At 35.7% G+C, this 13,850-nt stretch overlaps 1 protein-coding gene across 1 annotated transcript; it reads right to left on the minus strand.

Moving 5' to 3' along the window:
• Positions 1 to 391: 391 nt before the first annotated feature.
• Positions 392 to 9,271, minus strand: LOC133319860 (uncharacterized). The gene is made up of 5 exons (XM_061525733.1): positions 9,253 to 9,271; positions 9,101 to 9,166; positions 5,995 to 8,527; positions 1,519 to 1,753; positions 392 to 568 (listed from the first exon to the last, which is right to left on the minus strand). The coding sequence occupies exons 1-5, from the start codon at positions 9,269 to 9,271 to the stop codon at positions 392 to 394; spliced, it is 3,030 nt and encodes a 1,009-aa protein (XP_061381717.1).
• Between the last annotated feature and the right edge of the window lie 4,579 nt (positions 9,272 to 13,850).

The following is a 13,850-nucleotide window of genomic DNA, read 5'->3' on the forward strand; positions in this document are numbered from 1 at the left end:
GTTTCAAAATTACGTCCATCGGATGCACGATCGCAAATTTTAGTTGCCCCAAATGACGTCATTTGGAAGCAAGAATGAAATTTGCGTATCTTACGCAAAAATAATTTGGAATCATCTGAATTGCCAGTAAGAAGGTATAATAAAGGCTCCGGCGGAGCGGGTACAGGTAACAGCACAACTTTTCCTGATGCGCAGCACATGCCGGCTGCTTCATTCCGAAATTTCAATGCCTGACAATATTGACATACTTTATCCATTCCACCGATAGCAATTTTTGAATGCGCTGAGTAGTTAATATCTGGTGCATATTCAAAGGCAAGCCGAATGAATGATGCACGTGTTAATGAGCGGCTGATCCGTTGCCTTTGTCGATCTAGTACTCGTACTGTAGCTATGTTTCGTTCTCGTGCCGCTCTTGTTCTCGTAATATTCTGTTGCAGACGTTCGTCACGCTGTTCTTGAGATTCTTGTGCACGACTTTCTGCAGTCCTGATTCTTTGAGCTGCATTTCTTGTTTCGATTTGTTCTGGTAATTGCTGAGCTCTTTCAACACGTTTGCGTCGTGACCCTTTGTTGCTCGCGTTATTTAGGTTAGATTTTTTCGGTGGCATTTGACTGAAAACAATAATTTAACACGTGGCAGGCTATGCTAACACCAAACATTTAAAAAGTGGAAATAATTGAATTATACGGTATTTCGTTCACTACAAAATAAATTTAATTAATTTTATAGCGTCAACAACACGTGGTAATTATGCTGTTAAAATGTAGCTTATATGACACGTTCGTAGATTTACCATAGCAGCGTCATCAATTGATTACTTACTCAACCCAGTCGAAAGGTATCGACATCTGTTAGAATCATTTGGAGTTAACAGATAATTGTGACTGTCAAATAATAATAGACAATAATTAGCAATAAATTAAAATTGCGACTATAATTTGAGATTTAAACTATCCTATCTCTCAAGTTGGATCGAACTGCACATGGTGTGCGAATTTTATTATAATCGGTTAAGTGGTTTAGGAGTCCATTGAGGACAAACATTGTGACACGAGATTTATATATATTAAGATATTGCTCTACCAGTGTCACATTCCATCTGAATATTCTTATTCTGAAAGACAATTGGAATCATTATTGGTTCGCACTGACGTACAGATAACCTATTAACCTTTCTTTGCATGATTTTGTCTATTTTTTAAAAATAAATCAGTGTGATGTAATTAATGCTCTAGCTTAAAGGAAAAATATTAAAAAAAATCCTAGTGTAAATAAAAATATGTATTATACAAAAAACAATATGATGGAAATTTACATCATCATGCAGTGTCACATATTTATCTCAGTACTAAATAAATAAAAAAATATTGTTTACTCAATCTTCTTTATTCTTTATGATAATTTAAAAAACAATTATTATTTTTATTTAAGCACAAATTGACTCCACATTTACTACACGAAATTGTGGAATAGCCTTTACATTTTGGAAATTTGCACCGGAGTGCCCCATCTACTTTTGGCCAATGTTCAGCACCATCTTTTCTGATGTCTTTTGGAGGTGGTGGAGCTGGAGAACCTTTTCTTTTTTTTGACTGTATTTCTTTTTCTAGTACACTTGAACTCGGACGCCCTCTTTTAGCTTCTTTGGTGGTTCCTCTGTTGCATAGCACAAAGGCCAATTCATTCCTGAATTGGCCCATTGTAAGCAGTCTTTTTTTAGGTTCACCTCTTTCTTGAGCATTTGTTTTTCTAAAGAATCCAAGAGTTTATAATAACTAGATCAAATAGATGAAAAAAAAAATACGCAAATACCACTTTTTAGACCTCATTTGTATATGATTTCTGCCCAAAAAGCTATCCATTAGATCCACTCCTCCCATATGTTTATTGTACTCTTGGACAATAAACTGGCAGGTAATATCAATTTTTCCTTTTGTTATCCTGTCAAATCTATTGACTGTAGTTACAGGCAATGCTCCAGCATAAGAAGATAACAGGGTTACTATCTTATTATCTGTCCAAGGCACACAACTCAAATCTATACCATCATGCACAGACACTCTTTCCTCAAAACTACCTCTGGGCACAGATTTTTTCATGAAATTTTTCTTCTCTGGAAGTTTATGATTTGGTATCCTGTTTTGTTGCACAGTTCCCACTGTGTGTATTCCTGATTTAGCTAAAAAAACTACCAATGGCAAAGAGGTATAAAAATTATCAAAGTATATGATATGGTTTTGCTTTCTTGGCACTCCTCGAAGCAAACGAACTACAACATTTCCTGTTGCACCAAGATCTGGTTCATCTGGGAGTTTCTCTGTATTCTCTTGTCCAGAATATATGTACCTCAAACTTGTGGGCATATCCCATCAAATCACAGAGAACATATAATTTGAAGCCCCATTTATGGGCTTCAAATTATAACTTAGGTAGATACTGTTTTAAAAAATGCCCTATTTTAGTAGAACACATCTGTTCATCCACAGACAGTCTTTGATTCATTGGCACTGTGGCAATTCTCTCATTGAAATGCTTGATAACAGGGCGGATTTTATAAAGCCTGTCATGTTCTGGATGACCGATAGGTTTGTGAAGATCATGGTTATTAAAATGTAATGATAACTTTATTTTCTCAAACGTGTACAGTGGCATTGTTGAAGAAATGGGCTCATATCCAAACCTTGGTGACCAGTATGATCTTGATTTGACATTATTTTGTCACTAATTAAGTACTTACTAATCACATTTTTAAAAATTAGCTAAATCTTTTTCAGTACCAGTCAAGACTGGTATGTTCACCTCTGTGGCATTCCTGTCTGCATCATAGTTCGTTGTAGTACTGTATCCAGAAGAGCCCGCTGTTAAATAATTTCTACAAGGTCCTGGCGTTTTCATTGAGTTCTCGGAGTTCCATTTGCGAAACAATATTAAAAATTTGAGATTTAATAATTGCTTTGTTGTATTCATTAAATTTCTTCACCGTTGCAGCTATACCATGAAAAAATTTGTCAATATCATCTTCATTGTTTTCACCTTTTTCCTTCAATATATATTTCATTAACAATGACGATGCAGAAGATCTGTCTTCGTTAAGTACTCTTGGCCTTTTTATATTTGAAAACTTGGATTTCTTTGTAGAGGAGTCAGATAATGTTGGACGTTCTTCTATTGTTGAAATATCCGATTGGCAATCGGGAGCAGACAACTGCTAATCTTCATTGACAGTACTTTCTGTATCATCACTATCTCTGAGTAGTGAAGATACAGTTGCTCTTTTTTTATAAAAGGGTGTCAGAAAATTCATTTCATCCTCGAATTGCCATTTTTTAACTGAGACTGCTGCTTGACCGCTTTTGGTAGTTTTTTTCTTAATAGCCCTACGATGAGCTTCCCTTAAATTGGACCACGTTTTCTTGCACATTGGTACTGAAAAAAATAAATAGTCAATTAAATACAATTCTTAAGCACTCGCGATTTAAATATATATTATTTACTAGCAGACCCGGCAGACTTCGTACTGCCTCATCGATAAATAAAAGACTTAATCTTTTGTATAAAATGATTTTAAAACAAACAAATCGAATCCGTATTTAATAAAAAAGCATTTATTGAATAAAGCATGATGTTTTATTACACTGGTCTGCAAAAAAAACTTTTTTTTTCTCCTGATTGTTTTTTTGCATGAATTTACGGTATTTTGTGCTCTAAACAAGAAATTTAACATGCAAATAAGTATAGCACACAGATTTTTTTATATAAAGTCCATTTAATCAAAAATGATATTATTAAAATAACAAAAATGATAAAAAGTGAAAAATAATTACGGTCCAAGTTATACAGTGAAAAATGATAATTTTACAGTCACAAATACTAGAAATATCAGTAAGTTATCGTATCATGGTGAAAAGATTGAATTTATTTGGTTGTTTTTTTTCTTTTCATTGTTTGCATTGAAGTTTCTCGGCGAATCGACCAACAGAAATCAGCAAGCATTGCTGCTGACCATTTCCCATTGTAGCGTCTTTCAATTTGCATAATATCCTGATGAAACCTTTCACCATGCTCATCTGATACGGCACCAAGATTTTCAGGAAAGATTCAAAAAATGAATTTTGAGTGACATATTGCATCCTAAAGCTTTATAAGCAGAAAGAAGCTCTCGAATGATTTGTCGGTAGTTTTCAGCTTCGTATTCCCGAGAAAATTATGACACACTTTTACAAAAGCCACCCAAGCTCTTTTTTCTGCTTTGTTTAACTTTGAATTAAATGCTTCATCAGTCATAAGCTCGAGTATCTGCGGACCTACAAAAATCCCTTCTTTTAATTTCGCGTCACTGATTCGAGGAAATTTTGTTTTGAGATATTGAAAGCCTGCACCTTCCTTATCCATAGCTTTCACAAAATTTTTCATCAGTCCCAACTTTATGTGAAGTGGTGGCAGAAAAATTTTATCACTTGGCACTAAAGGTTTTTGAGATACATTTTTAAGCCCAGGAGTCAAGCTCTTTCTTAGTGGCCAAGTTTTTACTTTGTAATGTTTTTCTCTTGCGCGACTGTCCCATTCGCATAAAAAACAGCAAAATTTGGTGTATCCTCCTTGTAATCCAGTAAGTATAGCGACAACTTTTAAATCAGCACATACATTCCATTGGTATTGAGAATATTTTATTTTTTCAAGTAATACCTCCAGATTTGCATAATTTTCCTTCATGTTTGTTGCATGTGCAACAGGCACTGATGGGTATTTGTTACCATTATGAAGTAAAACGGCTTTTAAGCTTATCTCAGAGGCATCAATAAAAAGTCTCCATTGATCAGAACTTTCTGGGAAACTCAGTTCTTGAAGAAGCCCTGCAGCATCATTACAATATACCAAATCATCTTCTTTGAAAAAATAAGACGTAAAATCTTCTTGTCTTGTACGAAAATATGAAACTCTTGTATCTTTATCCAACAAATTCCATTGTTTTAATCGTGATCCGAGTAATTGTGCCTTAGATTTTGAAAGCCCCAAGTCTCTAGCAAGATCATTCAAATCACATTGCTTAAGTAAATAAGGTTCTTTTGATGGACATGAAGTTCCGGATAAAGTGTAAGAAGATGAAGATGTACTACCAGTAGAAAGAAGACTCGATTGAGGCTGTAGACCAGAAGAATTTTTATTTTCCATCTCGTTGACTTTTGGTGGAGCTGGAGGTAAAGTGCCTTTACCACGAGGGATTGGTCTCTTTACAGAAGCGATGTTCGGAAATACAATTTTATTTTTATTTTTTTTTGAGAATCCTTGTGTTGATGTCATGCAGAAATAACAATCATTTTCATGATTTTAAGGTTCACTCCATATCATTGGCATTGTAAAAGGCATAGACTTGTGACTTCCTTCAAGCCAACCTCTTAATGTTCTCGAACAACTATTACAACATATTTTTGGCAGCCAACTTTTATCTCTCTCGTCAATAGAAAATCCAAAATAGAGTTTATAAGCTGTTTTAACAAGATCTGTGATCACATTTCTTCATATATATACTGATTTAATGATGAAAAACAAAAAAAAAATTGAAAAAAAAAACAAAATTTATGAAATTAAAAAAAATTCATATCGAAAAATGTAGACGTGATAGATAAAATCGACCAACGGGAATAGATTCAGAGCATTAAAATCTTCATATTTATAGCATAATTTTTTAAAGGAGGATTTCATTGCAGACCAGTGTTATTATTTTCGATACATCATGTTGCTTACTTAGAAAACAGAGTTTTCCTGAAATACTGGCTATTTATAAGGTTTAAATTTGATATTCACAGACACACCCTATTAATATACAGTCTGTTAATTAATTTAAAGCTTTCTCATAAACTATATTTTTTGTTTTGTTTTGTGGTGCGTAAATAAACAAAGAAGACGGTTTTCCGACGCGCGAACACGCGACGTATAATTGTCCATGCGCGAAACAGGGAAACTCCAAGTTGATTTCACAAACTTCTAACGACTGTCCTTGCGATTTATTTATGCTCATCGCAAAGGCCAGACGTACTGGAAATTGTAAACGTTTAAAATCGAATGGTAAGTCCATTGGAATCATCGGTATCCGCGGGATCAAGACATCCTCTCCTTTGTATTTTCCTTTTATGATTGTCGCCTCAATGACGTTATTCATCAGTCTTTTCACAGCCAGTCTTGTTCCATTGCATAGTCGAGGTTGATTAATGTTACGCAGCATGATGACAACTGATCCTACTTTTAACTGCAAATTGTGAGGTGGTAATCCAGGCAATTCCAGTGAATTTAAGAACTCAGTGGGATAGTTGATTACGTCATCCTGGTTCATTACGGTGTCGACTGATTTGAAGGAAACCAACTGTCCTGGAAGAAAATTCTGAATTGTCGCATTAAGATCCTCGACATCTTTATTTTTCGCTGCTAATATTGCTCGTTCACCGAGCCAATTATGGTTATTGAACTTTTGCGCTATATCTGGGAAAACTCGCTGAATAAGCTCCACTTTTGAGTCTGTGATGTGACAGAAATCTGTAGGTAATGTGATGAATCCGGTCGAGGTGTCCACTGCAACTTTATTATTTCCAATGTCTAACAACTGCTTCGCAAACACATTTGCAGTTTCATCTTGTTGCAAAAATACTCTCATGTTAGTTGTTAAGTGGAGTGTCTTTACGTACTGCCACAAATTTGATGATTTTAGGCATGCATTTAGTTCATCAGCAACAGTTGATCGGGGAATAACTGGAAGAGTCTGACGAAAATCGCCTGACAACAGAATCATGGCCCCACCGAAAATATTTTGGTTGTCACGAAGATCTTTCAACGTTCTGTCCAGTGCCTCCAGTGACCTCTTATGGGCCATTGTGCATTCATCCCAAACAATCAATCTGCATACCTGTAGGATCTTGGCCATTGCGCTATTTTTGGCGATGTTGCAAATTGGTGTTTCGGTGATTTGCATGTTTAGTGGTAATTTCAAGGCAGAATGTGCAGTTCGCCCGCCTTCTAGCAGAGTTGCAGCTATTCCAGATGAAGCCAACGCTAGAGCAACATCATTTCGCGATCTGATCCTCGCCAAAAGCAATGAAATTAAAAACGTTTTTCCGGTTCCTCCGGGAGCATCAAGGAAATAAATTCCACCAGATCCACTGTTCACAGCTTCTATCAAAGTGTCGTACGCAATTCTTTGTTGTTGATATAATTGTGGAACATTTGTACGAACTGTTTCGGCCAATGCTTCAATGTCGTACTGATGTTCTCTTTGCAACTCGTGGTTTAATGCATCGTGCATATGACGATTGGGTGCTGTCATTCCCAAACACGACAATACTTTATTTGCTATCAATAAACACATATCTTCTATCATGATCAATGTGTCATTGTAAATTTCTTCAGTTATTTGTAGTGTAGGATTCAAAGTTTGACGGCGCACACGATGCAAAACATCCTCAGACATGTCATCTCTATACTTAACCCACAAATCTTTTGGATTCGAGGGGAAACATGTCGATATGATAATCGCAAACAATGTACGAATTTGATGCGGCGACGAAGATATTACGGAATCCTTGAGCGTATCATCCCAGTGCGAATCGTTCTCAAGTAAATGTAATAGTTGACATGCCTCACGGTAAGTCGCACACAGCTGTCCATTAACTGTTCTCAGTTGTTTAAACGATGTCGGACCACGAACATTCACCAACAACAACCGCAAATAATAACATTCATCGTTATTTGGATGTACTGTGTAGATGCGACCCAGAGCATCTGAAGCAAATACATTTGGATGTCCTTCAACTGGTGTTCCTTGTTTTCGACGCTGAAACGATTTCGATGATGCGTTCCATGTGTAATAGCGTGGCATGTCAGCATACAGCAAAGTGCGAGCAAAATCATCAGTTTGACAGACTGTGAAGAAACTTGTTAATGTTGTCGACGGTGGATGTGCCGCCCTGTCTGCCGCGTTAGATTTATTAAAATAAACTCCTTGACCATTTTCTAAATGGATTGCCAAATGGACTACTGTAGGTTGTCTTTCATGGATCGCAAATGAAAAGATACGCCAAATAGCTTCGTTGCTACTTACATAGCGACCCATCTGGCACTGTGATATTTCATCATTTGCATTGGTTACACCGAAGACAGCCATATCACTACCTTTATTAATATATTTACATATGTACTTTATCGACTTCACAGAATTACAATATTCCACATTGATGTGAGTCTCAAAAGCTTTGGACAATATTGGCGAGTATGGCACAATCCAACGATTATCTACATCAACATTTTGTCCTCTTACCTTCACAACTACCGATCGCCCACTGTCCGCAACTGATCGCCGACGATACAATGGGTATCCATCATTTCCCGTTATGGTTTCAGCATGCAGGTCTCTTGGGTATCGCTTGGAACACCTACCGTCGACCATACGGGGTGAATTGTAGTTGAAATGTCCGCAAGGTCCATGTATCATGTGTTTGGTAACTACTGCATGCAATTTTGGGTCAACTATTTCATCTGGAATTTCAGCTAAAATTATGTAATCAATCTCATTTGGCCTTATTTTGTCCACTAACCAGACTAAAATGTGCGCATGTGGCAATCCACGCTTTTGCCATTCTGCAGAGTACATCCAACAACGGACTCGGCCATACACACAATGCTTTATTAAGAAATTCATGAGAGATTTTAATTTTTGTTTAAAAACTCTGGCAGTTATGTCATGTCTATCAACTGGTGTTTGGCTACGTAGTAATTCCTTCTCGATTTCGGACCATTTTGGGTTACATGTGAATGTAACAAATAAGTCTGGGCGGCCATAATGCCTAACATATGACATAGCATCCTGAGCATATTCGTGCATGTGGCGTGGGCTTCCTATATAAGTAGCTGGCAAAATTGTCATTCTTCCTACATTATTCACATTGCCATGAGCATTTATAGCATCGCGGAGATGGATGTATTCCTCTGACCGAAGCCGTCGTTGGTTCAAACGGATGTATGTCAATCGTTCAGTCTCAATTTTGACATACATATCAACTGCAAACTGATGAAAAAGTCGTTGACACATCAAAATATGACTTACTTCACCTTGACGGATCATGAGTCTGTATGAATAGAAATTCATAGCACTAACTTTTTTATTGGTTTCAGCACCTGCAATCAAAAATGATAAATGTTTAAATTGTTACTTAGATGAATTCAATTTAAAAATATTATTTAATCTTGTTCAATTCATTTACCTGTTACTTGATTTACCATTTTGATATTAAAATGGTATCCATCTTCCCCCTGCCAGAATATTAAAGGATATTGTAGTGCATCATAACTCCTGTGTGTTTCAGATACACGTTTTAAATTGCTATTCCGACGATGAAGCACAATATCTCTAGATTGTAAATTTTCTCCCACAATGACAACAGCCACTTCATCAATGGTAGGTGAATTGAACCTCCTCGCGTGTTCACCGGCAGGTGTTTTGTCAGCTCGAATAATAATATTATGGCTATCAGATGGTCTTAGGTTATGGGATTTATCCACAAAAAACAAACGTTACTTTCAGCGATCAAATTATATTTATTAAGAGAAAACGTATTGACAAGAACACAGAGTTAACAAAAAAAGTGACATCACACAAGTCGTGATGTGAATGTTAGTTCAAAATTGACAGCGACAGTGACAGTGGCGCCAAATTTAAATTTTCAAGTTTCTTTTATTAATTCTAATACTCCCACTAAAATTTAACTTTATTCTTTACACAATATTTCAAAATTCTCAAAAAAAATATATAAACTTAACCAAATATCTGATCTCTCAGATAAACAAATATTTGGGTTGATAGGGCTTTTGTCAAAATATCTGCTAATTGCTCTTTACTTGAAACATAATTAATTTTGATTAAACCCAATTCAACCTTTTCCCTTATAAAGTTATATTTAACATCTATGTGTTTTGTACGCTTATGATAGACAGGGTTATTAATAAGTCTAATGGCACTTTGATTGTCTACATACAATGTGACACATTTAAAACTATCACCCAAGTCTGCCATAATTTGCTGCAACCATAAAATTTCTTTTGCAGATTCAGAGGCTGCTACAAATTCTGCCTCAGTTGTGGAGAGAGCAACGGTCTTTTGTTTTTGACTAGACCATGTTATTGGTCCACCATTCATTTTAAAAATATAACCCGTTGTAGATTTACGAGTATCTACATCACTAGCAAAATCAGAGTCTGAATATCCAATCAGATCACTGCTTTCTCCATATTTTATACATAAATCTATGGTGTTAATAAGGTATCTAATTATACGTTTAACAGCATTTACATGTTGTTGACTAGGATTGTTTACATATCGGCTTAATACATTCACTGAAAAGGAAATATCAGGTCTAGAAACAGAGCTCAAAAATAGCAGGCAACCTATAGCCTCCCGATAAGGAAAGTTAACAACATTCTCATCTAGATTCTTTGTGATAATAACATTTACATCTGCTGGCGTACTGGCAGCATTTGCAGTACTCATACAAAATTTATCAATAATTTCCTTTATATAATTTCTCTGATAAATACAAATACAGTTATTTTTTCGTTCAATTTCCATTCCCACAAAATATTTTAAATTTAATTCTTTAATTTTAAAAGCTTTGTTTAAGTACTCTATTATTTCTTTAATAAGTTGTTTACTTGAGGATATTACAAGGGCATCATCAACATATATTATTAAGAATACTTTTATTTTATCAAAAGTGCCAACATAAACACAATTGTCAGCCTGAGACTGTATAAAACCATATTTCTTTAGGAAATCAGTAAATCTTTTGTTCCAGCATCTAGATGCTTGTTTAAGACCGTATAAAGACTTATTCAATTTCAACACAAAATCATTCTTAACAGATACACCCTTAGGAAACTCAATAAAAATATCTTCCTCAAGAAACCCATTGAGAAATGCAGTTTTAACATCAAACTGTTGAATTTCTAAATTATATTTAGCTGCAATAGAAAGAATAATTCTTATTGAATCATATCTAGTTGTTGGTGAAAATATTTCTTGATAATCAACATCTTTTATCTGATTATAACCACGTGCACACAAACGAGCTTTATAACGAATAACTTTATTATTTTCATTCTTCTTAACAGTAAAGACCCATTTCGTAGTAAGGGTTCGTTGACCACATCTTTTCACCATAGTCCAAGTATTATTAACTCTGGGCATACGCGGAGACGGGCGGCTTCTGAAGTACCCTCAGGAAATTCAAACCCTTCAATCCGTTGTCTTGCTTCCGTATCTAGTAAGTCAGGGGGTCCATGGCCGAGGAGGTTCTCCGTAGGTATGCCTCCGGCGGGTATCATCACCGTAGTTGCGGAGACTTGGGGATGAGCGTAACCCTAGACATTAACTCTGAATTAGAATTTTACCAATACCAGACACTTCCACTGATTGTTTATTTCCCAATGTCAATGTTTTCTGACTGCTCTCAAAAATTTCTATAAAGAATTCCTTTCTATAGGTCATATGTGCGGAAGCACCACTATCCAATATCCAAATATCTTCTGGGTTACTTGTGTAATTACTTTCTATATTAAATGCTAACATATCTGCGCCTTCTTGCTGAGGCTTTCTGTACTTGGATTTTCTTGGTGCACGACATTCCTTTGAAAAATGACCACGCTTCCCACAATTATAGCACTCAAACCTATGTTTGCTATTAGTTTTGTTTTGATTTGGACCACTACTACTAGGTTTGTTTTGATTTGAATGTTTTTTCAATCCTTTATTGGCAACAAGAAGAGCTGTCTCTTGTTGTTGTTCATCTTCACATGCCAAACTTGCTTCTTCATCTAACAATCGAGCAGTTAAGTTAATGATTGTTTGTTGTTCTGGATCCATCGACATCCAAGCTTGCCGCAGTGGTCGATACTTGGAAGGTAAAGTACCAAGTATTTTAGTAATGATGGCCATTTCACTGACTTTTTAACCATTTTCATTTAGCTGTTTTGCCAGAGATTCTACTTTTGATATGTGTTGAGCTACACTATCATTTGGAGACATTTTATATTGATAAAATTTTTCATGGATTAACATCTTACATAGTTCACTCTTTTGTTCATATATTGATTCAAGTTTCAACATGATTTCTTTAGCAGTTTCACAATTTTCAATTAATGTGATCTGACTTAAATCCATTGACGAAGTTATGATAAACATCGCCATGCCATCGTTTTTCAACCACTCCGTACTATTTCCTTCTGGTTTCGGTATAGAAATATCAATTCCTTTTGCTTTCAGAGCACACTTAACTTGAAATTTCCACTGTCGAAAGTTATTTCCATCAAATTTTTCCAAATGCATTGACCGCGTGGGATCCATTTTGAGGTTATTCTCTCGGCCACAATGTAACTTTTTCTTTGTCTATATTTCTTCTTCACTTTTATTTCCAGAGTTCGCTGGGCCCATAACCTCTTAGGTTATGGGATTTATCCACAAAAACAAACGTTACTTTCAGCGATCAAATTATATTTATTAAGAGAAAACGTATTGACAAGAACACAGAGTTAACAAAAAAAGTGACATCACACAAGTCGTGATGTGAATGTTAGTTCAAAATTGACAGCGACAGTGACAGTGGCGCCAAATTTAAATTTTCAAGTTTCTTTTATTAATTCTAATAGATGGCATCCGATCCAATGCTATTTTGAACATGTTTACTAAATTGTTATACTGATGAAGAAACATTTGTAATTGTTGGACAATGGTTCTCTTCACTGTTGGATTGTGAGCACAACGATTATTAATTTCCGCATCTGAATTGCCCATAAAATAAATTTGTAAAAATTGATGATCTGCATCAGGTAGTGGTAAAAGAGTTCCCAGTAAGTGATAAATTTGTCCTTGTATCTGTAATTTTTAAAAATTTGTCCATTAATTATTTCCGATATATATATTTTAGTACAAACTTGAATAATATAAAAAAATATTCTTATATTCAACGAACTCTCTTCTCTGTGCATGGTCATTAGGCTTCAATTGTTGTTTTAATTGAATTTTGTAAGCATGAAGACACAGATCTTTGGTGAGTATACGCTGTAGAGAGGTTCTTGAAATTTGCAATTCTTGCCCACGACGTCTAATTGAGGTTCCTGGATTGTCAGCAACACTCTCACGCACTGCTTCTACTGCAGCCGCCAAGCTTTCACTATTTCTGAAATATTCTTTAATAATGAAGACACGTTGTTCTATCGTGTAACGCTTCATTTTTAATAACCCTATACTGTTAGCTGTCAAATTGCTTTTTTTTCAGGGTTGCCAACACTTCACTGCACAAATGACGGCAAATTCAAATCTTGCGTTAAATTTGGGACAGCCTATATAAACAGGTAGCGTACACAGTTTGAAGAGTTTAATCCCGTACCTATGACGTTTTTGCTTATTATACTGACGAAATATCAAGCCTCCTCGAAACGGAAGCATACTTTCATCAATGCATATTTCTTGACCGGGGATAAAATTTCCTTGAAATTGACATTTAGCATATCCAGTAACTGTTGAATGCGGTGAAGTCTGCCGGACTTGTTATTATCGTCGTCCTGTGAAAAGTGGATCATTTGTAAGGGCAGTTCAAAACCTGTTTCTAGACATGACAGATCGAGGAAAATTTTGGCCAATGATTTCATTCGTCGACCAATAATCAGAAAGTTTTAGAAGCTTTACCAAACCCATGTACAAAATCACACTGAAAAAATGTTTCATCTCGGAGACGAAACCTCTCAGCATTCTATGGAGTTGTTGCTGAGAAGGTGTTCTAGTGAGTGTAGTCTATCCGCCTCATCGGTT

This window comes from Danaus plexippus, chromosome 31 (assembly GCF_018135715.1).
Source record: "Danaus plexippus chromosome 31, MEX_DaPlex, whole genome shotgun sequence".
Lineage (NCBI taxonomy): Eukaryota > Metazoa > Arthropoda > Insecta > Lepidoptera > Nymphalidae > Danaus > Danaus plexippus.

Excerpts from the sequence above, each read along its gene's own strand:
- LOC133319860 (XM_061525733.1), bottom strand. Across the intron at positions 8,528-9,100 it reads CAGACTCATGATCCGTCAAG|ATGAAATAGTTGACCCAAAA; the intron begins GTGAAGTAAGTC and ends CTGAAATTCCAG. Across the intron at positions 1,754-5,994 it reads AATAAATCGCAAGGACAGTC|AAAAACAAATGCTCAAGAAA; the intron begins GTTAGAAGTTTG and ends TGGATTCTTTAG.